General features: G+C 46.9%; 1 protein-coding gene across 2 annotated transcripts in view; it reads left to right on the forward strand.

The window, feature by feature from the left end:
• LOC310698497 (uncharacterized protein) overlaps positions 1–24,809 on the forward strand; it is a 150,987-nt gene that overhangs the window by 50,746 nt on the left and 75,432 nt on the right. For both annotated transcript variants that reach the window (XM_083485686.1, XM_083485687.1), the window contains exons 7-14: positions 11,016–11,825; positions 13,031–13,075; positions 15,794–15,913; positions 19,921–19,959; positions 21,892–21,945; positions 23,324–23,377; positions 23,841–23,948; positions 24,517–24,570. In XM_083485686.1, coding sequence (XP_083341812.1) covers positions 11,016–11,825; positions 13,031–13,075; positions 15,794–15,913; positions 19,921–19,959; positions 21,892–21,945; positions 23,324–23,377; positions 23,841–23,948; positions 24,517–24,570 — 1,284 coding nt within the window. The remainder of the gene's footprint in view (positions 1–11,015; positions 11,826–13,030; positions 13,076–15,793; positions 15,914–19,920; positions 19,960–21,891; positions 21,946–23,323; positions 23,378–23,840; positions 23,949–24,516; positions 24,571–24,809) is intronic.

The following is a 24,809-nucleotide window of genomic DNA, read 5'->3' on the forward strand; positions in this document are numbered from 1 at the left end:
CCTGAGGTATTCAGACAAACCTCAAAGAGAACAGTGCCATTTATTTTGCCACATTCACACCATACATTTAAAGCACTATGATGCCACTTTAAAATGCCATGGCTTCCCCCAAAGAATTCTGGGAGCTGTAGTTTAAGTGTTCTGAGAGTTGTTAGGAGACCCCTATTCCCCTGAGGCAACCCCCCCCCTCTGCAAACTCTAAACTCTGTGTGTGGGAACTCACACCACCCTAAATCTGGCACTGCACCATTTATCCCATCCAGATTGTTGTGGAGCCTCTAGCAAGCCCTAGCCTATGCTGAAATGCCTGTGGCTGGGGACGGAGTGGGCATTTGTCCCTAGTCCACCCTGTGGCAACATGTGGCCTTCCACCACACATGCCAACTCCCCACTCAGCTTCCTCAAGATAGCCACCAATTTGGATCGCTTTAAAAGAGGATTAGACAGATTCATAGAGGATAACGCCTGTTGATGGATACTAAGCTATGGTTTTCCCAGTAGAGATGTATGGAAGTGAGAGCTGGACCATAAAGAAGGCTGATCGCCGAAGAATTGATGCTTTTGAATTATGGTGCTGGAGGAGACTCTTGAGAGTCCCATGGACTGCAAAAAGATCAAACCGATCCATTCTGAAGGAAATCAGCCCTGAGTGCTCACTGGAAGGACAGATCCTGAAGCTGAGGCTCCAATACTTTGGCCACCTCATGAGAAGAGAAGACTCCCTGGAAAAGACCCTGATGTTGGGAAAGATGGAGGGCACAAGGAGAAGGGGACGACAGAGGACGAGATGGTTGGATAGTGTTCTCGAAGCTACCAGCATGAGTTTGACTAAACTGCGGGAGGCAGTGGAAGACAGAAGTGCCTGGTGTGCTCTGGTCCATGGGGTCACGAAGAGTCGGACATGACTAAATGACTAAACAACAACAACTGCAATGACTGTTTTCTCCCTCCACTGAGCACTAGTTGCTAGGAATCACAAGTGGGAAGAGCACTGTTGTGCTCAGCTCCTGCTTGCAGACTTCCCAATCAAGCATCTGGTTGGCCACTGCAACAACAGGATGCTGGAATAGGCAGATCTTCGGCCTGATCCAGCAGGGCTCTTCTTATGCTCTACCTCTACTGTTAAGCCTCTGAATACCAATCACCAGAAGTCGCAAGTGGGAAATTTGCTGTTGTCCTCAGGTCCTGTTTGCAAGCTTCCCATTGGAACATCCATCTGGCTATTGCAAGAACAGGAGGCTGGACTAGATGGACCCTTTGCCTGACCAACAGGACTCAGGCTCTAATGAGCAAACTTACATAGAGTTAGGAGTCAGGAAAATACAGTGGTACCTCAGGTTACATACGCTTCAGGTTACATACTCTTCAGGTTACAGACTCCGCTAACCCAGAAACAGTACCTCGGGTTAAGAACTTTGCTTCAGGATGAGAACAGAAATCGTGCTCTGATGGCGCAGCGGGAGGCCCCATTAGCTAAAGTACTGCTTCGGGTTAAGAACAGTTTCAGGTTAAGAACTGGCCTCCGGAATGAATTAAGTACTTAACCCGAGGTACCACTGTATTGAGAAATATGTTTGCCAATGATGCTATCTCACTATTAGGCTGTGGAGTCTGTTCTTACACTTGTCTTCATCAACAGCAACAGCAACAAAAATGTTTCACAAGTTGCCTATCAAGACATTGAGAACTGGCACAGATTTTACCCCTAGGTTCTTGTTTAGTTTGGTTAGTGTATGGAATGTGTGAGTTGCTTCCCACAGCAGAGAGTCTCAAAATAAAGTACCAGGTTAAAATACTATGCCACAGCAGAAAATACACAAGCATATCAAAAGTATAACTGGGCCCAGTGAAGTTTCTGGTTGGGGGAAAGTTCCAAGGACCAAATTCAGATGTCTCAAGGGCCACATTTGACCCCTGGTCTGGAGATTCCCCATATTTTTTTCTATTTTAAAAATTGTATTTTATTATGCTATTTGAAGTTTATGTTTAAATAGATTCTGAGCTATAGCTGCTTCTGCTTTCCATCTCCACAGCATTATATTTGGACCTTCCCCCAGTATCGCCTTGCAGCTCTTAAACTACACATTCATTCTTGCTTTCCTCCTTTTTATTTTTATTTTATTGGTGGTATTTTAAAATTATACTGTGTTTTTTTTTATGTTAGCGGTGGCAGTAAAAATAGCTCTTTCCAAATCAAAGGTTTTGTATTGCAGGCCAATGCCTGCAAGAATGAATAACAAAATGAGTTGGGTTCCTAATGTGTTTGCACACCAAATTTTCTCTTTTTGCTCTTCCTCTGTCTCCTAGCTTTGCTTCTAAAGAAAAGGCTCCCAATTCTATTCTTGCACACCAGTTGCAAAAATAGGTTTTATTCATGTTTGCCTTTCTGGCGCAGCTGTTTTTTTTTTTTTTTATCCTCCACATGGCCTGGCACCTTCTTCGTTTTAAAAAATTGCTTATACAGCTTATTTTGTTTTAGGCTCTCTGAAAGTGTCTATATTTCCTCCTCACACCTTAGGACCAGTGAGACATGATGGGATAGACCATTCACATGGTCCTGTAGTCTTTGCTTTATGTGGGCATAGGTCTCACATAGAGCCAGTGTGGTGTAGTGGTTAAGAGCAGTAGTCTCGTAATCTGGGGGACCGGGTTCGCGTCTCTGCTCCTCCACATGCAGCTGCTGGATGACCTTGGGCCAGTCACACTTCTCTGAAGTCTCTCAGCCCCACTCACCTCACAGAGTGCTTGTTATGGGGGAGGAAGGCGGCTTTGTGTTAGCCGCTTTGAGACTCCTTCGGGTAGTGAAAAAGCGGGATATCAAATCCAAACTCTTCTTCTTCTTCTCCTTCATCTGTAGCATGGATGGGAAACATGAGGCTGGGGTAATTGAATATGGACTTCCAGGCCTTTTCTGACTGGCCCTCAGGACTCTCCACAGGCCACACCTTCCATGAGTATTTCTGCCATGCTAAAATGTGTCCTTTAATCATAAGAATGGCTCCCGGACGGAGGATAGGGGAGTGCTGAGAGTTAGGAGAAAATCATGAGGCCTGAGGAGACGTTGTAGAGGCGCTGGTTGGAGCAGGACGGGGGTGGGAGAAGTTGCAGGAGTTGTCCATTGACAACTGTACCATAACTGATTTGAGCATTAAAAATTTCGGCAGAAACTGTACGTCAAGCTTTTCCGTCGGTGGGAGCCAAGACACAAAGCTACAATTCTTGCAGTGGTTAATGATCAATCCCTCTTCCTAGGGAACTCTAGGAATGTTAGCTCTGTGAGGGTAGCAGCATTCTCTTAACAACTCTTAGCACCCTTTTAAAAAACTACAGTTCCCCTGATTCTTTGGGCAGGGGAAGCCTCACTGTTTAAAGTGGTATCATCATACTTTAAACATATACAGTGGTACCTCAGGTTACATACGCTTCAGGTTACAGACTCCACTAACCCAGAAATAGTGCTTCAGGTTAAGAACTTTGCTTCAGGATGAGAACAGAAATTGTGCTCCAGCGGCGCGGCAGCAGCAGGAGGCCCCATTAGCTAAAGTGGTGCTTCAGGTTAAGAACAGTTTCAGGTTAAGTACGGACCTCTGGAACGAATTAAGTACTTAACCCGAGGTACTACTGTAGTAGGGATATGGCCTATGTATACCAACTAGTCCACTGTGCAAAGGATGGGTTGCCATACGTCCGGACATTACCATGTTTTTTGTAGGCAGATCTGACAGCTTTGTTCCGGATTTTAGGAAAGTCAATCAAAAACTTTAAGGGTCTCCTGGTTTTTACTTTTTGAAATATGGCAACCCTAGCAAAGGTAACTTGTACATTAATTGAAATGCCCTCTTTTCATCTGGCCCCAGCCATCACTGGTGTGAGATTGTAGCTCTCTAGCAAAAAATGGTTCCCCTACCCCTGTGTTATTTAACCTCATAGTCCTTTTAGTAGCCTTTTCAGAGTGGCTTTGGGTTTCCTGGTGGAGCATGATGCTTGATATGACTCAGTTGTTCTGAATCACCAGCAACAGACCCTCCAAGTGTCCCCATTTTCCAGAGACATCCCTGATTTAGAGAAGCCATCCCAATTTCTGATTTGATCCTGGAATGTCCTACTTTTCCTTAGGATGTCCCTATTTCCATTGGAGAAATGTTGGAAGGCATGAAGTTATACAACCCTGTATAGGGAAGTCCCCCCCCCCCCAGTGTTTAATGTTTTATTATGTTTTTATATATGCTGGAAGCTGCCCAGAGTGGCTGGGGTAACCCAGTAAGATGTGTGGGGTATAAATAGTAAAATTATCATTATGGAACGGTATGTCCCTATTTTCTATTATTTTTATTGTTATTTTCAGTTTTACAATTACACCATTTCCCACTCTTATACAGGAGTTCTTTTTACATCTTGTTTAGATGCATATACATTAATTCCTTTACCTTATTTTCCACACTCTCTTATCTTTTATGTTGTCAGTTGTTGGTCACAAAGTATCCCCTACCTGGAATTTATATTTGTGGTCATTTTTTTTTTTTAAAAAATGTGTTTCCCTAGATATTCCCACTCACTCCTTGTCTGTTTGCCATCTTGATTTCTTATTTTAGATGTCATACTGGCAAGCTCTGCATATGCAATTAATTAATTTAGCCATTGTTCTTTCCCTGGGGTCTCTCTTTGTTTCCAGTACCTAGCATATACTATCATTGCAGCTGCTGTTGCATTCATTTCTCCCATTTTCATTGGATTAATGTTGGAGAGCATGCAGCAATTCATAGAAAGTTTTTTCATTGCAAGGTGTGTGTGTGGAGGAGGGGTGGGAGAAATAGCTTTAAAATAAATGAATAAATGCATTTTCCCTCTGTGGCATACAGACGCAGAAAGTAGGACACAGATGGCAAAGGGGCCTGTGGAAGCTTTGCAGGCCTTCCTTGCTGTGGTTTGGCTGTCCTGTTTGCTCCTGATGGGTGGTTTTTGAAAAGAGTGGGGAGGAATGAGTCAGTGGCTGCTAATTATGGCACTTGGGACCCATCTCTCGGATGTGACATAGTTCTCCTCTACCGCTGCCACCAACATGCTGGGCGGTTACAAGCAGCTTTTTCTTCCCTCTCTCATAATGTTGGAAGATTCAGGACGGGCAGAAGACAGGGCTTCTTCACCCAGTGCATAGAGAAACTATGGAACTCTCTGCCACAAGATGTGGTGATGGCTGCCGACACAGATGGCTTTAAAAGCATATTCTTCTTTTTCTTCTTCTACTGCTGTGTTTTTATATCCCACCTTCCTTCCAAGTTGGGATTCAAGGTGGCTTACAACCTTTTAAAGACATCATTATAAATACAAAGTAGTAAAAATACACCAAAGTAGTTAAAATGCACCAATTTAAAACGAGCATTAAAAGTTTACTCTGACCGCAGCCCAGTGGTCAGCATTGTCTGTACTTAGTTTTCAAAGGCCAAGAAAGACCTTGGCGTGCTGGAGGAAGGATAACAAAGAGGAAGCCCGTCTCACCTCACTTGGGAGGGAATCCCACAATCTGGTCAGCCACAGAAAATGCTCTTGTGTCGCCACCAGCTGAGCCTCTAACATTGAAGGGACTGAGGGAAGGTGCTCACCCAAGGTTCTTAACACCTAGGCAGGTTCATAAAGGGAGACATGATCTTGCAGGTAGACTGGTCCAAGCCATACAGTGGTACCTTGGGTTACATACACTTCAGGTTACAGACTCCGCTAACCCAGAAAAAGTACCTTGGGTTAAGAACTTTGCTTCAGGATGAGAACAGAAATTGTGCAGTGGTGGCGCGGCGGCAGCAGGAGGCCCCATTAGCTAAAGTGGAATCTTAGTTTCAGGTTAAGAACGGACCTCCAGAACGAATTAAGTTCTTAACCCAAGGTACCACTGTATAAGGCTTCATGGGTCATAACCAGCACTTTGAATTGCGCCCAGAAATCAGAAGTCAGCAAAGGTTAGACAAATTCAGGTGTGTGGTGGTGGTGCAGCAGCGATCAGTGGTCACCAGTTACGATGCACTTGTTGAAATTTCATCTCCTGCAAGTCTGTTGCCTTGTTTTCTATTATACTTCTGGTAACCTCGCTTGCCCCTTTTGGGGCCTGGAGTATTTTGGGGGTGGTTTTGCCTGCCAGCTCTTTATATAGAACCCTCCAGAAAACAAGTCAGCCTCAACTTTCCTTGCGGCTATTTATATGCCTCTGGGTGTTGCCTTGGCCAGTGGATCTTTGTCTGTGGTTCTGTAGAGAAGGCTCCTCTCTAATTACCTCACAAGGAGCTCTTGGGGAGAACAACACACTTGCCTCAGAATGGAAGCATCTGTGCTGAGAGCTATGAGATAAAGGGCACTCTCTGAGGTGGGTCACCGCAACAAATCTTGAGGAAATTCATTCCATGGGTAGTGTGTGCTTGTTCAACACGTGTGTGCATGTTCACACACACCTCCCTTTGTTGGTAGCACAGATGTCACAGTAGTGACAGGTTTGGTGTCAAAACCTGGGGGTAGAATCCAGTGTAAGACCTGCTTGGCCCATTAAATTGATGGATATGACGCGAGTCAGTGTGGTGCAGTGGTTAAGAGTGTTGGACCAGAACCTGGGAGATCAAGATCCGAGTCCCCACACAGCCATCAAGCTCACTGGGTGGCCTTGGGCCAATCACACACTCTTAGTCTAAACTACCTCACAGGATTGTTGTGAGGATAACATGGGGAGGAGACCTGTGTACAGCTCTTAGAGCTCCTTGACGAAGGTGGGAAATAAATGTCAACAACAACAACAACATAAAGGTTAACTTCATCCATTTCAATGAGTAGAATTTAAGCCACAACTTCACCATACATTTAAAGCACTCTTATACCATGTCTCACCCTGAAGAATCCTGGGAAGTGGGGAAGGTTATGGCTCAGTGGCAGAGTATCTGCCTTGCATGCAAAAGGTCCCAGGTTCAATCCCCAGCATCTCCAGGAAGGACTTAAAAAGGCTCCTTGTCTGAAATCCTGGAGAGCTGCTGCCAATCAGTGTAGACAGTACTGAACTACATGGTCCAGCAGTCTGACTCAGCACAAACTATTTTTCTATGGTCTCCTTATTCCTATAATTTGTAAAAGGGAATTGTTAGGAAACTCCTATTCCCCAAGCTTTTGCTCTAATGCAGCAGCCTCCTCTGATTCTGCCATGTATACACCTTTCTTCCCCATTGTCACTATATTTCTGCCTTCGCCCAAAAGAAAAGCGATGCCCAACCTGGTGATACAGAATAAATGATGTAAGGAGGGAGCTGCAGCCCAAGATAGGAAAAGAGCTAGTAAGGGAACACCTAGCTACTTAAAATGAATTCAGATCTCCAGGATATGATGAGCTGCAGCAAAGGGTATTAAAGGAGCTTGTGGATGTAATTTCAGAGCCTTTGTCTATGATCTTTGAGAATTCTTAGAGAACAGGTGAGGTCCCTACAGACTGGAGACAGGCAAACGTCTGACCAGTGAGCTTGACATTGATACCAGGGAAGGTCCTAGAACAGATCATTCAACAGTCGGTCTGTGAGCATTTAGAAAAGGATGCTGTGATTACTAAGACCCAACATGGGTTTCCTAAAAAAATCATGCCAGACCAATCTCATTTCTTTTCTTGATGGAATTACAAACTTGGTGGAATACTGTGTCCAATTCTGGGCACCACAATTTAAGAAGGATGTTGACAAGCTGGAAAGTGTGCAGAGGAGGGCAACCAAGATGATCAAGGGTTTGGAAACAGCCTTATGAGAAGCGCTTGAAGGAGCTGAGTATGTTTAGCCTGGGAAAGAGGAGACTGAGAGGAGATATGATGTTGTTGTTGTTTAGTCCCTGGACCAGAGCACAGCAGGCACTCCTGTCTTCCACTGCCTCCCGCAGCTTGGTCAAACTCATGTTTGTAGCTTCGAGAACACTGTCCAACCATCTCGTCCTCTGTCATCCCCTTCTTCTTGTGCCCTCAACCTTTCCCAGCATCAGGGTCTTTTCCAGGGAGTCTTCTCTTCTCATGAGGTGGCCAAAGTATTGATGGCTATATATGATAGCCATCTTCAAATATCTTAAGGGCTGTCACATGGAGGAAGGAGCATGCTTGTTTTCTCCTGCTCTGGATGGTAGGACTCAAACCAATGGCTTCAAGTTACAATAAAGGAGATTCCAACTAAACATTGTTGGGGGGGAATTCTGACAGTAAAAACTGTTCAGGAGTGGAACAGACTTCCACGAGAAGTGGTGGACTCTCCTTCCTTGGAGGTTTTTAAGTAGAGGTTGGATGGCCATCAGTCATGGATTCTTTAGCTGAGATTCCTGCATTGCAGGGGGCTGGACTAGACGTTCCTTGGGTACCTTCCAGTTCTATGATTCTATGAGTCTATTTAAGAACTTCTCCTCCAGCAGCAACTTGTTTGGCCAAAGTTTTGGTGAGTGCCATGAATTCAGTAAAAATGGCATGCATACACATCCTGAGATCTTGGCTTCTGGAAACTCCTAACATAGTCGTTAAATTGCCAGGAAGAACAAAGTGATGCCAGAGAGTCCTGGTGCGAGGAGGAGGAGGAGGAGGAGAGGGGAAGGAAATATCCTTGCCATCCTCCCTTTTCCCTTGGAATGTTGATACAAATCAGCAGTTGTGGCATCTTGGGACCTAGGCCATCCTTGTGGCTTCTTCTCCCGATGGTATGGCAAAATCCCACAAGGGGAATGGACTCTAAGCTGTGGCCAAGTGGGCAGGGCCATCCATCACCCCCAAACTCTGAATGCCCATGCTGAGCTAGTCCATTGCATTGAGCACCCTGCCCTTGATCAGAGCACCATGGACTTCTTCTGCATGGGCTTTCTGTGGATGGGCTTGTGGGGTGTTGGATCAGCCTCCAGCACTTTCAAGGTAGGTGGGAATCTTAGTATATCCCCTGAATTATTGTTGCTGTTTTAGTACTACTATTTTGTTGTTCTTCATATTGCCCATAACTTTTTGTTAGTTAGTAGAGCCATTGTGATGTTGCCAACTAAGCTCCACTCACAGTAGACCCATTGAAATCACCACTCATTTCAGTGGATCTGCTCTGAATAGTACTAGCATTGGATTCAACCCACTGAAATGAATGGGTGTGACTAATATTCCAGTGAGTCTACTCTGAGTAACACTTAGTTAGAATGAGCCCTTTATTGTTAAACAGTGATCATCAGATGCTCATTGTTACAAGAAAATAATGACAAGTTTTGTTACTGAGAGGATAATTAACTCCTCTTGAACTTTTAAAAAAATGTGTGTGGGGTGTGTGTCTATTTGCGCTCTTTTAGTTGTACACATATTCATCCTGTCATCCGTCTTCCTGTTGCAAATTTGATACGGTTAAGTCAGCTTGAGCAATCACCCATTCCAAATGCTTTGTGAGACGGTTTCTAAAATTAGAAAAAGGCTTTTTTGGGGGGATTTGGCTTGGTATGATATCTTTTCTCAGTAGCAGTTGAAAAGATTTGCAGCCCCATTCTGTGCATGTTTTACTCTGAAGTAAAACCCACTTAAAAACAATTGACTCCTAGGTAAGCGTGCACAGGATTTCAGCCTTTGACTGTAATTCTTTACCCTAGAAATGCAAAGTGTGGATCAGTTGCTGCAGGAGATTTGTTATAGCTACAGGTGGGGGAGAAATTTGATTCAGGCCACATATAAAGGTGAATTAACCTAATCTGTGCTTTTTAAAACAATACATGAAACTAAACTCAGCTATCCCCTTCAGATTTGCACTTCTCTACATTTAGCAGTGCGCTTTTCCAGCCAACTGATGTGTACAAAATGCATATATTAGGGTAACAGTGTGCATCAGAATGTATGTAGCTCTGAAAATATCATACAGTAATGTTGTTTATATTAGGGGAAAGTGCTTTACAAGAATGTGTGTATTAGTCAAAACTGCGAACAAAAAAATGTGTGTATTTGGAGAAACTTGCTCAAAAATGCTGGTGATTGTCATTTTCAAAAAAATAAATATCAGAACAATCAATTTAGATCAATTTAGATTTACAATAGCAGAATAAATGAAAGAAAAAAGTTTAGGTTGTGGCTGGTTCATCAGAGGAGAGAGTAAGGGAGGGCAGAACCTGTTATCAAAAGAGAAGATTGAGTCACTTCTGTTAACAAATTGAATAACCAAATCATCATAAAGTTATCAGTTTTGATCTCTCCCAATGCCTTTCTCCTCTCCTATTTAGACCAATGTGCTTTGGTGCCTGTTGAAAAGTGAGGCAGGTTGCGGATCCAATTTCACCATACAGTGCATAATTTTATAAACTTCTATCAAGCTGCCTCTTACTTACCTTTTCTCCAAACTAAAAAGTCCTAAATGCTGCAACATTTCTTTATATGGGAGTCACTCTATTCCCTCAATCATTTTGGTGGCCCTTTTCTGAACTTTTTTTCAACTCTGCAATATATTTTTGGAGATGTGGCAACCAGAACTGTATGCAGTAGTCCAAATGAATATGCACCATAGATTTGTATAACGATATTACGATATTGGCAGTTTTATTTTCAATTCTTTTCCTAATAATCCACCGCATAGAATTTGCCTTTTTCATAGCCACTGCACACTTGATTGACATACTCATCAGGCTACCTACTTTGACCTCAAAATCTCACTCCTGGTACATCACCTCCAGTTCAGACCCTGACTTGCAACTGCTGTACAGCAGTCTTCCTCAAGCTCAGCCCTCCAGATGTTTTGAGACTACAATTCCCATCATCTCTGTGGTCCTGCTAGCTAGGGATGATGGGAGTTCTGGGCCAAAAACATCTGGAGGGCTGAGTTTGAGGAAGCCTGCTCTACAGGGTTTCATACTAGAGTTTTTTCCAGCCCTATCTGGGTAGACCAGTGAGTGAGTCTCAATCTGCATACAGAGTACATACTCTATTACTGATCTACAGCCAAGTGACAACAAAGGCACCTTTTTGCCTTTCTAGTTTGCACAAGCGTGAATCACTAGAATGCCGTTTTCTCTCTTATTTATAGGGCTCAGAGCTTGCTGATTCAGATGTGGCTTTGAAGTCTGCTATGGTTGAACAAAGGGATCTTCAGAAGATCCCCAGTACATTCCCCAGTAGAAGCCCTACAGCTTCAGATATGGCTTCCAAAAGACCAAAGGAGGATGGAGAAGAGGAGGGGATTCTCACTTTCAGAGAAGAGCCCCCGAGCACCACTTACAAGAAAATGACCAGATCTAGAATGCTTGGCTCAGAGAAGAAAGGAAATACTGATGTCTCCACTGCCAACAGTAACTCATGGCCCTCTTCTGAGCTCCAGGATCTTCATGTGATTAGTAACAATGGTATCCTTTTTCAAAGCCCTTCCAAAGAAAGTCAACTGGGTATCAAGAAAGTGGATATCACAAGAGCCCTGGATGAGAACACTAAAGGAAAGCCAAAGGGGGATATTGGGTCTTGGGAGCAGTCCCCAACCACCATCATAGACCTTGACAGCCCTCTCACCCTCTTGAAAATCCCTGAGGATGGGAATGAATTGCCTGAAAACAAACCTAGAGCCTTTCTTCCTAACTCCAGTGTGAAGGGTGCAATCTTTGTGGATAGGGGAGTTGTACTTCACCCTTCCAGAGTTTCCGCAGCACCCGCTGGTGCCACAAAATCACTGAAGACTCCCTCTGGCATTGTCATGGGACATGCCCATAGACAAAGGACTTTGACTCTGTTGAAAGGGGTTTCCACTCAGAACTTTGGTCCTACCCACTCTTTGCAGTTGATAGAGCAGCAAAAAATCCTCCTTAAACCAGGACCCCGTGGCCTACCTGGGCCGCCAGGTTTGCCGGTAAGTATTAGCTGCAGATTGGGCTCTATGTGGATATCGACACATGCAGTCATGTTCAGTTCTGGGACTCCTGGTGTATTATGAAAAAATAACTAGTGTTGCTCTTCTTTCTAAGGCAAGTTGAGCTATCGGCTCTTTGTTTGGTGCCAAGTACAGTGCCTTGGGACTTGGGACACGGGTGGCGCTGTGGGTTAAACCACAGAGCCTAGGACTTGCTGATCAGAAGGTCGGCGGGGTGAGCTCCCATTGCTCGGTCCCTGCTCCTGCCAACCTAGCAGTTCAAAAGCACGTCAAAGTGCAAGTAGATAAATAGGTACCGCTCTGGCGGGAAAGTAAACAGCATTTCCGTGTGCTGCTCTGGTTTGCCAGAAGCGGCTTAGTTATGCTGGCCACATGACCCGGAAGCTGTATGCCGGCTCCCTCGGCCAATAAAGCGATATGAGCGCCGCAACCCCAGAGTCAGTCACGACTGGACCTAATGGTCATGGGTCCCTTTACCTTTACAGTGCCTTGGGAGAAGTGAAGGAGGAATACTTGGTCAATGGGTCAGTCTGACCGTGGAGGAGTTTTATCAAAGTCTGAACATGTACATTGTGTTTTCTGATTCCCTGACTCCTGAGTTGTTGCTCATTGAGTCTGATAAAATGGAAGGCAGGGAACCCAACAGGAGAACAGGAGATAGAACCAGAGTCAGTGACCGGCAGAGCCAACTAATTCTACTTTCCCCCTCTCCCTGCTGAGTTCTGCAAGAGCAACCCTGAGAGGAAGCAAGTCAGGGACACTCCTTGAACAGGTAGGAAGGCAAGTAGGTGGCCTGGGGAGCAGGGACTGGTCAAGGGTGAATTGACATCAGTGGGGCAGTGTGCTATTTTCCCTAATGGATCAGCCTCCACTGCTGCGTTCCCTTCACCACTGAAGAAAGACCAGCCATTTTGGGCCTATTACTGGAGATTTCCCCTGCTGTACATTTTTTCCTCTGCTTTGGAAAAGCATCTACCACTGAGTGGTCCCTTCCCACAGATTAGCTTAAGATGACCTGTGATGCACCCTCATTCAAGGTCATTGATGTGAATGGAGCTCCCCTGGTGTGCTTTGTGAATAAGAAGTAATCTAGAAGACATTTAAGATTGTAGATTGCCAACTCTCCTCATTTAATGTTGAATCCCAACATTAAATAACTTGGTGGTGTCTGCGTTGCTTTTCAGGGCTGTCCAGGGAGACGCGGAGCAATGGGACCAAAGGGAGAGAAGGTAAGTAGACTGGGAAGTGCTTGAAAATTGATCACAGTCAATGTATAGATTAAAAAAATGAGTTATTTTAAATTCTCATTTAAAACCATGAGTGCTGTCTCCATTAAAACTTCTGAGCTCATAAGTTAAGGCTGGAGACAAAGTCATTTTATAGAGAATTGGAAAATGCATAGTTTTCTATGTCATACACTAGGCATTTTTTCTTAATCCTGTTGAGAGCCACACTGCCTCTTGCCTTACTTTCTGCATCATAGCTGCAGTGCCCTCAAGGCTCTGTGCCCAGTGTGCCCAAACTGGTCATGCTTCCATAAATCCACCCATGCTGGCAACCTCCCCTGAAGAAGATTGTTCAATCCAATGTCCTAATCTGAAACTTGGGCACAATAAGAACTTTTACCAATGGGCCACTTAATTAATTAAGCTCTTGTCCTCCTTTTCCTCCATAATTGTCTGTCATTCACCCTAAGGGCCCTGGGCAAGTTTTTAATACAGTATTAAAATCAGTCCAAAACAACTGAGAAACCCAGATATAAGTTGGATACTAAAAAAAGAAAAATGGAACTCAAGTCAAAAGCCAGGGTAAAAAGCTGCATCTTCAGCAAGTTCATGGAGGGTAAGACTATCAATGGCTGCTAGCCATGGTGCTAATTTCTCCCTCTACTTTCAAAGGCAGTACAGTCATACCTTGGATCCTGAACGCCCTGGAACTTGGATTGTTCCGGTTGGTGAACGTTCTTTTGGAACCTGGATGTCTGACGGGGCTTTGGTTTTCGAACATTTTGGAAATCGAATTCCATTCGACTTCCAAGGTATGGCTGTATGCCTCTGAATACTAATGGTTGGGACTCGCAAGTGGCAGAAGAGTGCAGTTGTACTTGAAGGCTTCCCATTGGGGCATCTGGTTGGGCACCGTTAGAACAGGATATAAGATTAGCTGAGCCTTTGGATGTTCAAATCCAAAGGGCTTTACTTTATTTTTTCTTATAATGTTTCTCCATTCCTTCTTCTAAGCCAGGCATCATTTTTATACCAGGCATGGAGAAGGAAAAGCTCCCTTATTGGTGTTTAATATAACTACAGTTTTAGGGCAAGGGTGCACATCCTGTGGCTCAGCAACTCATTTTTGTGTGAGTCATGAAGAGTCAGTGGGACCCATTAGAGGCAGAGCACACCAGCATGGGAAGTGAGCTAGGTTGTGCACTTCTGCTCTAAGCTGTTTCTTAGCCACATCTGAAGGAGGCACAAGGCCTCCCCATGAAACAGCCCTTTTTAGAGAGAGAGAGAGAGAGAAGAAAGAAAAGTTTGTGCAGTAACTGCAATTCCTCATGTTATGAAACTGTGTGGTCAAGGCTTGAAACATCTTAAAGAGATTCCTCTGGCAGGCTTTGTTGATTTGGTACAATCTAATTTTGTACGTGGGTGGCGCTGTGGGTTAAACCACAGAGCCTAGGGCTTGCCAATCAGAAGGTCGGTGGTCCCTTGTCCTGCCAACCTAGCAGTTCAAAAGCACGTCAAAGTGCAAGTCCGGTGGGAAGGTAAACAGCATTTCCGTGCACTGCTCTGGTTCGCCAGAAGTGCCTTAGTCATAATGGCCACATGACCCGGAAGCTCCCTTGACCAATAAAGCGAGATGAGCACCGCAACCCCAAAGTCGGCCACGACTGAACCTAATGGTCAGGGGTCCCTTTACCTAATTGCTCATAGCAGTCCAGAGTGATGCTACATTGGGGACATTGCAAGAAATTACTGCCTGCTCCTCATAAACTCAAAACCAAAGACCTATGACAAATGTCACCGAATTCTGCCAAGCCCCCATTAACCCCCAATGCTGCTGATCTGATCCAGCGGCATCCCTGTTACCGCAAGGAAGTGACAGCACAAATGGGTTCCCCAAACCAGCTTTGCGGTGGGATAAGCTCAGGACCCTGGACAGCACCAAGGGTGCTAGATCAGAGTTCAGAAGCAAGGGTTTCAGGACCACAAGGTCCTCTGAGGCAGCCATTGGCCCCTGAGCAATAATGTTTGGGGCTGCATACAATACTTGTTCTACTCAGAGTAGCCCCATTGAAATATATGGACATGACTTAGTTGGTTCCAACCCTTCGTCTGCAGGTGCTCTTCAGGATTTTCTCAGCCCTCTAGGGAGTCAGAAGTCCATTCCTCAGACTCCATAGCAAAGATATATCATTGGGGTTTGGAGTGGGAAGCTAGGTATGGAATCTGATGCTGGATTCAGGATGGGCCAAGATGAGCTGTTACTACTCATAGACTCTTACGGCTTTGGGACCAGAGCCCTGACAGATGCTGGGTGCTAACATCATGCCTGATCCTTATCCACCCACAACACCTGCTTACCTTTGACACCACTGTGAATCTACATAAGGATACATGGTAAACTATACACAAACAGTGCTATACTGTGCTACAACATTGTGTTGATGGGTGACTTGTAGCCATGATAGCTATGTTCTAACTCCATTGTCGGAGGCAGTTTGCCTCTGAATACCAGTTGCTGGGGTTCCCAGAAAGGGAGAGTGCCACTATTGTGTTCGGGTCCTATTTTGTGGGCATCCTGAGAACAAGATGTTGTACTAGATGGGCCTTTGGCCTGATCCAGCAGGGCTGCTCTTATGTTCACATGTGGCAGATTGAAACAAACAAAAACTCTGCTGTTCTACCAAAACCAAAATAAAGAAGGCACAATTTTATTTTCTTTAGGGATACCCTGGTGGAATTGGACGAACAGGTCCTACTGGTGACCCAGGGCACCCCGGAGTCCCTGGGGTCCCAGCGGTTGTTCTCTGGAGGAATTCAAAGGAGGATTGGCTGTCATTTACTGTAAGTTAAGAATTAGTGACCCTTGGGGGGGGGGCTGCCAAGTGTCAGCAATGGGCATAGCCAGAAGCATAAGTGTACACGATTACCGTATTTTTCGCTCTATAACACGCACCTGACCATAACACGCACATAGTTTTTAGAGGAGGAAAATCCGTAGGCATGCCACCCATAGGCATTCCCTCCATAACACGCACAGACATTTCCCCTTACCTTCTAGGAGGAAAAAAGTGAGTGTTATGGTGCAAAAAATACGGTAACTAGTCCTGGGCCCCAGCTGCACTATACCAGTGTTTCCCAACCTTTTTTGGGCAAAGGCACACTTGTTTCATGAAAAAAATCTCGAGGCACACCACCATTACAGCCCCGTGACGTCAGCGCGCAGCGTCACGCCGGGAGGGACATGAATTGCTAGCAAATTACATAATCACCTCCTTGAGGGCTGGCTCATCTTCTCCGAAGGCAGAACCCCATTAATTAACAGCACAGACTCACACCATAGCCAAGACGAGGGGGGGAAACCTCAGTCATGCACAGTCATGCACATGTGGGGGCTAAATGAGGACGAAGACCGGGCAGAGAGCAGGGTTCAAATCACCCCACCTGGCCAGGACAATCCCTGGGTGCTCCCTTGGGCCACTCGCCTGACCCACCTCGCAGGGCTGTTGTTGCGAAGATAACACGGGGAGAACCACGCGCGCCCCTGGGAGCTCCTTGGAGGAGAAAGCGGGCGATGAATGCAATGCACAAAATATATGAGAGGCGACCAGGTTTTGCAGGTGAGGGGCCCCCGCCAGCCTCCGCTTCCAACACCCGGCGCAATGACGCCGAAGTTTCCCCCCGGGGAGCAGCGCTGCTCCCCCCGGCTCCCCTTCGCCCTCCCGGCTCTCTCTGCCGCCCACTGGGGACCCCCCTCACCTGCCAAGTCCGGAGCGCCGGTGGAAGTTGCATGCATGCATGCAGGGCGCCGCGTTGCCATTGCATTGCACTGCACTCCATGCAACGCCTGCACGCATGCATTGCCTTGCACGCCCGCCAAGGGGTCTCCCCGCGGTCCGATGGTCCCCTCCGGCGCGGATGCAGCATTGCAAGAATAAAAAACCCCCGACGCAGCCCTACCTGGGGGGCAGCCTCCGCCTCCGCCGCTCCGCCTCCACGGGGATCCCCGGGCTCCATCCTGCCGCCCGATCTCCGCGGGGGCGCAGGCAGGCTGCACGGGGTCTGCGCGGAAGAGCCCCTGCCCGCCCGGCCGCCGCCGCCGCGCTCATTCCATGGCCGGGAGAAGAGCGCTTCAAACAAAACGCCTGGCCCACCAGGCCACGCTGGGAAACGTAGTTTGCGCACCCCGCGCGGGCGCGGAGCCCAAGGGCGAGGGGACTACGGATCCCGGCAGCCCCCGCGCCAGGGACGGAGGGGGAGAGGCCGGGTGCAGGGATGGAGGGACGGGTGGGCGAGCGAGTGAGTGAGTGGCAGCCGCCAAGCCTTGGCCGACAGCCAGGAAGGGCCTCCCCGGAGGAGGAGGAGGAGGAGGAGGGAGGCGCAGAGCGGGAGGGAGGGAGGGAACCCCAGGGGTCATCTAGTGACGGCGCCCCAATCGAAAATTTGACTTTAAAAAAAAATCTTTCGAATTTTTTAATTTTTCCCACGGCACACCAGGCAACATCTCGCGGCACACTAGTGTGCCGCGGAACAGTGGTTGGGAAACACTGCACTATACATTTAAAGCAGTATCATTCCACTTTAAACAAGTCATGGCTTCCCTCAAAGCACACCAGGAATTGTAGTTAGTTGAGGGAGCAGAGAGCTGTTGTGGTGGTGGTTTAGTGGTTTAGTGGTTTAGTCGTGTCTGACTCTTCGTGACCCCATGGACCAGAGCACACAGAGAGCTGTTAGAAGACCCCTATTTTCCTCACAGAGCTACATTTCCCAGTTTTCCATAGGAAGAGGCTGTCAGGGATCAGTTTGCATGGGAGGGGGGAGAGACAGGAATGTACAGAGAGCCTCCTCCTGTGCTGAGTAGCTGTACTTCCTCAGAGTCAGGGGAGGAGAGGCTGTCAGGAGACATGGAAGATGAGAGAGGGAGGAACCCAAAGGCTGCTACCAGAGAGAAAGGAGCAATCTCCTTTGTTTAGTTTTTCACATAAGAAGAAGAAAAGGGGGGTGGGTTCCAGGGTTTCTCTGCTGGAGAGGGAACAGGCATGGAGCACTTCTGGATTCTGTTAGCGATTGAGGCAGACATGCTTTTGAAACCTCTGCACTGTACTTAGTTTTGGTACTCAATAAATCCTGTAAAAGACAGGCTGGAGTCCCGCAGGCTGTTATCTCCGCAAGCAGCCATTAACCATTCTGACAGAGGCACTGATTGTTAAAACCACTCTGGGTCACAGCTCTATGAGGGGAATAGAATTCTCTATCGCAGCACCCTCAACAAACTACAGCTCCCAAGATTTGGGGAGAGGGGATCCATGACACTTTTAAAGCAGTATGATACTGCTTTAAACGTGTAGTGCAAAGCACTCAGTATTAAGAGATTGCCCTGTTTCAGCTTTTATCATGGCTACATTGGATTAGAACTCTGAGGTAGGAATGAGGAAGTGGGTGCAGTGTGGGGGGTCTGAGTGAAGACTCACCCAGAGAATGCCTGTGCTGCTGCTATAATTGCATTTAAAATTAGCTTTAAAAATATAGAAAGGGGGTGGCAGGAACAGCAATGAGCTGATGGACAGGAACAGTGACTGTCTAGCCAATCAGTCCTGGCTGGCACTTCAGGCAGTGGATAGGGAAGTGCAATCCACACCCTCCATCTACCTACCTGGGCTGCCTGGCTCATGATGGGATCAGCCCTGTAAACTATGGAATTCACCCCAAGAGGCAACAATGGAAACTAATTTGGGTGGCTTGGAAAGGGTGTGGGCAAACACATGGAGAAGGCTCTCATTGACTACTCAACCTGATGTCTATGTTCTACCCCAACTGATGGAGCCAGCAATGATTCTGGATACCAGCTGCTAGGAATCGCAGGTGGGAAGAAGTGCTATTGCATTCCGGTCTCGTTTGCAGATTTCCGTGGACTGGACACTGTGAGAACAGAATGTTGGAAGAGATGGGCCTGATCCAGTAGGGCTCTTCTTAAGTTCTAACATCCTTGCATTCTTTTCTGCTTAAAATGAAGAAAACACTCTGCCACTCCCCTTGTTTTTCCATATTGCCTTTTGATGCAAAAATTCTGCTTTACAGTGAAGATCCCTCAGCCCTTGTCTCCTGCCGTTGTTGTTGTTGTTGAAAATAGAATCTCAATGTTAAAGTGAAGTATAATGTTTCCCCTGCTGCCACCCCCATAGTTCTACCCTCATGGCTTTAGAATGAAACATTTCCCAGATCTATAGTTCCTCCTGATGTACATGAGTGTGTTTAGAGAGAGAAAAATATATTTAACTGGCCTGGGAGAAGAAGGCAGGGGAAGTGGGTAGGATATGGTTCATCAGTCTCTCAGCCCTCCTGTCAGATTGTCAGGGTTTTTTAATTTTATTTTTTGCTGTTTCTGTTCACATTAATCAATTTGGGATAAACTTTAAAGGAGCCAAAGGGGTCTGCTGCTTCTTGATCCTGAGCTGAGTTTGCCCATCTGTCAACTGTCCAAGAGCGGCTCTGTGCGTTTTTTTTTAATTAGAAATATTTCCATATGTTGAAAGATCTTTGGTTACTTTCCTAGAAGAGATTTCTGAGCTCAGTTTCCCTCAGTTTCTCTCCTCAACCACTTCCCTCTTCCCCTTTTTAGAATGATGTGCAATATCAAGTTTCCGATTTCTCTGATCTCAGAAATTCAGTAAAATAGCAAACATTTTTGCTGCTTTCCCTTTCAAAAGAAATCTGTCTTTTCTGGTTTAAAAGTTCCAGAGGATGTTAACCTTGTAAAAATCTTATTAGCTTATTTTTCTTGGAAAACAAAATTAGCAGTGTGTTTCTGTTGTTTTTCCCCCTCACCCTCCCTTCTTTTCTTTTTTTAAAAGCAAACCTCATTTTATCAGCTTCTTCGTGCGGGCTGGCCAGTAAGTATCCCCCCCCCCCCGGTGGTTGTTATAAAGGGTTCTAGCTCACCTTTCAAGGCATGCTGCCCTCATAAGGCAGTTTGCAAAGATTTAAGATACACAGCGTGAAGACACAATACCCCACTAACCCCTCTAATATTTTAGCAGCAGCAGCAGCAGCAGATATCTACAAAGCAAATTAAAAATCAGCAGACACTGGGCTGTATCCAATCTTAGTTCTTCTCGGAGGAGACCAACTGAATTTGATGGACATTACTTAGGTGCATTTGTTTCAGAGTCTACTCTGAGGTTATACAGCTCACAGAATAGAACAAAAATGGCTTTAAGCTCCCCTTGGAGATCACCAATGGCAGACCATTGTATTTCCTTAGGAAGGGAGTTTCAAAGGTGTGACGCCAACATAGACAAGATATTGTCCCTGGTAACCACCACAATATCACTGGTCCCACTCACTGGACCAAAGAGTGCAACCTCCAGTGCAGATCTTAAAGTTTGGACTGACTCATCCATGTACAGGTAGTCCTTCAGATAACGTGGTCCCAGACTGTTCAAGAAGTGTTAGGTCAGACGAGGTGATGCTCCACCAAGCTCAATTTGCTCTCAGTCTAGCCCCCTACCTGCCTACCTTCTTACTTAAAGCCAGTTTGGAGCTACAAAGATGACCTCCCTCATCAATGAGCTGCTCAGACTAAGGGAACCCAGCAGATCTTGGAGCTTTAAAGCATGGTGCTGATAACACTAAGGTCACAAGTTCGATCCCCATAAGGGACAGCTGCGTATTCCTGCATTGCAGGGCATTGGATTAGGTGATCCTCAAGGCCCCTTCCAGGTTCCAACTCTACAACGCAATGATTCTCAGGCCATAGCACTGGATTGGCTCTCTGCCATCACCTGATTTGCAGTGTCAATAGCATGGGTTGGCAAACTAAGGCCCAGGGGCCAATTCCAGCCCAATTACCTTCTGGATCCGGCCTGTGGATGGTTCAGGAATCGCCATGTGGATCAGCGTGGGGATTCTGATTGTTCAGGCTGTCCCCCCCCACACACACACACACACTGCGGCAGCACCTCCTCCCTCCTTCCTCCTGGCTTCTCCCCGCCCTGCCTAGAGGAGGGCCATTGTAAGCAGCCCCTCTCCCAAGCCACCCTTTTCACACTGCTCATCGTCCCTCTGCTGCCGCTGCCACCAGCCCCTGCCGCTCGCAAGGCACAGGTAAGCAGCCACCGGGGCTCGTCCGGTGCTGTGGAGAAGGGAGGGGAGATTCAATGGGGGGATTCCCCCAAAAAAACAATATAGTCTGCCCCCCCCCCACAGGGTCTGAGGGACTGTGGACCGGCCCCCTGCAGAAAAAGTTTGCTGACCCCTGGTCAATAGGATACTAGTAAGCTGGCCTGTAACTCCCTCTTCTTGCCACCAGGTGGCATGTGGAATTGGGTGTCACTACCAACCTAGCAGTTTGAAAGCACCTCAAAGTGCAAGTAGATCAATAGGTACCACTCCGGTGGGAAGGTAAATGGCATTTCCATGTGCAGTTCTGGTTCGCCAGAAGTGGCTTAGTCATGCTGGCCACATGACCCGGAAGCTGTACGCTGGCTCCCTCGCCAATAAAGCGAGATGAGCGCCGCAACCTCAGAGTCGGCCATGACTGGACTTAATGGTCAGGGGTCCCTTTACCTTTACCTACCTGACCCACAGGGAAATGCCCTGAAGCATCTGACCCCAGACCACAACATGCTTACTTGGGATTTTGTGTGTTTTTTGTTCACACGTTTGCCTGAAGTGGAGTTGTGGCAGGCGGGGGAGGAAGAGGAGAGAGAAAATAAATGTCTGATTGTAGTGTGTGTGAAGGGGCCCCAAGTTTCACCAGGTACATTCTCAGCAGTTTGGTGGGTAACTGTGTTCCTTTTTATTTATTGAATACCATCATCTAGAGCCAGCCTGGACCTCCTGGACTACCCGGTCACACAGGAAAGCCAGGATTGCCTGTAAGTAGCAGTGGGAGAGAAATTATGTTTGGTTCATATTAAATTCACACATTTCAGGACTATATGTGATCTGAAATGCAACGACACTTAGAAATTTGCATTTCTCCAACCAAACAATGCGTGTAAACAATGTGTGCATAAAAAGTGTGCATAAAAATTCACTGGCAAAAACAATGTAACCCCCCATCACCCAAAGAAAAGGAATTATTTAAAACTAAATGTAACAGCATGTACCAAATATATTCAGAACCAAAGCAGTGAATTCTAGAATAAAACCTTAATAACAATTGAGCCAAGGATCTACTGAGTCTATATGTGGGAGCCAGGACAGATATTGCTTCAGCAGCAATCAGCCCGAGACTTAGCCCTGTATGGGAGCAGCAAATGCATCCTAACTGCTAGCTCCTCCTTCGTTGGAAAATGTATCTTCAAATAAAAAAGCCCAGTCCTGCTCCATAAGTCATTTGCTCTGGCGGAGCAGGGACTCTCTGGGGCTTCCCTGATGTAGTCCTCTGACTTAAAGGTCAGCAGTGCAACATTGTCAGGCAGGGCCGTCTTAAGCATTTGTGGCACTGGGGTGCAAAGATGCGCCTGGCGCCCCCCCCCCCAGGTTGCCCAGAATTGTTAGCCTTTTTTAAGGGTGGGCTGGCGAGGTGCACAAGGCAGAGCTAGCCTGGCCGGCCACCTCATCACCAACAAAGGAGCCCGAGGCAGCGGCAGCAGCAGAACAAGGCTGGGACTGGGCACCTGGGAGGAGAGTGGGCAAGCAGAGCCCAGCACAACAACAGTTGAGCCCGAGGCAGTGGCAGCAGTGACTGAGCGAAGCTGGGCACCTCGTCTGAGCAGCGTGCACTGGGCGGGCCTCTTGACGGCCCGTCAATCCCAGGCACGCAAGAGGGCGGAGCTGGCCAGCTGCCTCAGTGCCTTGCTCACCTGCAGCAGAAGAGCTGCGGCGCTCCGACGGGCTCTGTTCCACTCGGCAATGGCTATCGGCTCTTCCCAATCCCCGGACTCCAAATATCAGCCCTGGACTCTCAGCCTGGTGCCCCTGAGAGCCCAGCGCCCAGGTGCCCCGCACCCGTAGTGCCTATGGGTAAGACAGCCCTATTGTCAGGTCAGAGAGGCACTGGCATTGGAGACTCCTCTTGCAGAAGTGTGTCTGGGGCTGATCATCTCTGCAGTTCCCCTCCTTACCCAACCTCATCTCCTGAAGAAGGGGATCTTGACACCAGGATCATGGCAGTTGGAATATCCAACATCTTTGGGATATATTCTTCCCCCAATGCAGAATTGTGACCCTTGTTTTGGGGGGCGGTGGGTGAGGGGAGAGGGTTCTACCTTTGCGATGACTGTATTTATGTTGAGCTTTTATCTGCAGGGTCCTCCTGGACATCCAGGGGAGTCAGGAGTAAAAGGATGGATTGGATACCCGGTAAGACCCACACTGTTTCCCCATCTCCTAGTATAGCGCAGAGCACCACCCCATCTAGTCACTTACTCTCCTGCTTTCCCTGGATTGGTCCCCACAGAGGAACAGTGAAGATGCATGCACACCCACACACATGAACGCTGCTTTTTCAAGGAAAATCGTATCCAGTAGTGTTAACCTGAGTCTCAAAAAAGCACATAGAGCTTAAAGAGGAAGTGGGGAAGAGTGCAATTTTCCCAATTTCTTTCTCTTTTCAATGGAGAGAAAAAACTAACTACCCTCCACACTGCATGGTCAAGGGTGCAGTGAATAGAGTAGCTCAGAGGCTTTGTGGGGCATTGGGGAAAGACAGCCAAAGGTGCCACAGGTGGCGCTTTGGCAACTCCTGAACTAGGGGATGCAAAGTAGGACTTCATGCATATCTTCCTTCATTATGGTTTTAATGATAAGCTGCCTCTTTCTCAAGGGTGAACCAGGGCCACCAGGCCTTCCAGGTCATGCTGGGTTTCCTGGTTCAGATGGACTTCCTGGCACAGATCAAAAGTCCGGACAACCTGGCATCCAAGGTGAAAAGGTAGGAGCCCAGATTTAATAAAGCACTGGCAACTTTCCCCACCCCCGCACTAAAAAATGGCTTTGCTTAGTGCTGCCACTGAAAGGAAGGTTGGAGATAAGTTAGTACCTTGTTTACCCTGGCGCTAACATCCTAACATAAAATCTGCAAGTGGATCATTTTTCAGCAGCCAGGGCTGCTATCGGAGTTTTGTGTTATCTGGGAGCAAGATCTACCACCTTGCACTAGAGCTACTGATGATTCTCAGAGCCTCTACATTCCTGGCTTGTAACCACTGCTTATTCACCTCCCTTCTCCAGTGTGCATGTAATGATCAGTGTGGAAATTTGACATTACATCTATCTCTTGTCTTGGACTCTCCTGCTGTGTGTACTTTACCCAGAAGAAGAGGTTAAATGAGCAAGCAGCAGCAGCAAGAAGGAGATGGGTGTACTGAGATCATCGTGCTCAGGCACCCAGCAAAAAGAAACAAGAACCAGCCCTGTCAATGGTACCTCCTGGAACCAAGCCTAGTTCCCCAACTTTCTGTGCTTAGTTATATGTGTCTGCCTTTCCCCTTTCCCTGCAGGGTCCACAAGGATTTAGGGGAGACTGGGGGCCTGCTGGAGACAGAGGAGATGAGGTGAGTTAGAACTACAGGCTTGTTGGAAGAACCCAATAATATCTCTTGTTTTACTACCAAAGTCACTTGCTATTAATTTGTTCAGGAGCTGCCAGTCCCATCAGCTGCATCTGGGCAACCTAATCATGATTTAAACTGTGGTACAAGAAAGGGTTTGGTAAAGCCAGAACCACCCCACGTCCACAGAGTTAGCAGCTAACAGCAGTTCTACTTAGCTGCTTACAGACACTGGGAGCTTG

The sequence above is a fragment of the Podarcis liolepis genome, assembly GCF_965112155.1.
Source record: "Podarcis liolepis genome assembly, chromosome: Z".
Classification (NCBI taxonomy): Eukaryota; Metazoa; Chordata; class Lepidosauria; order Squamata; family Lacertidae; genus Podarcis; species Podarcis liolepis.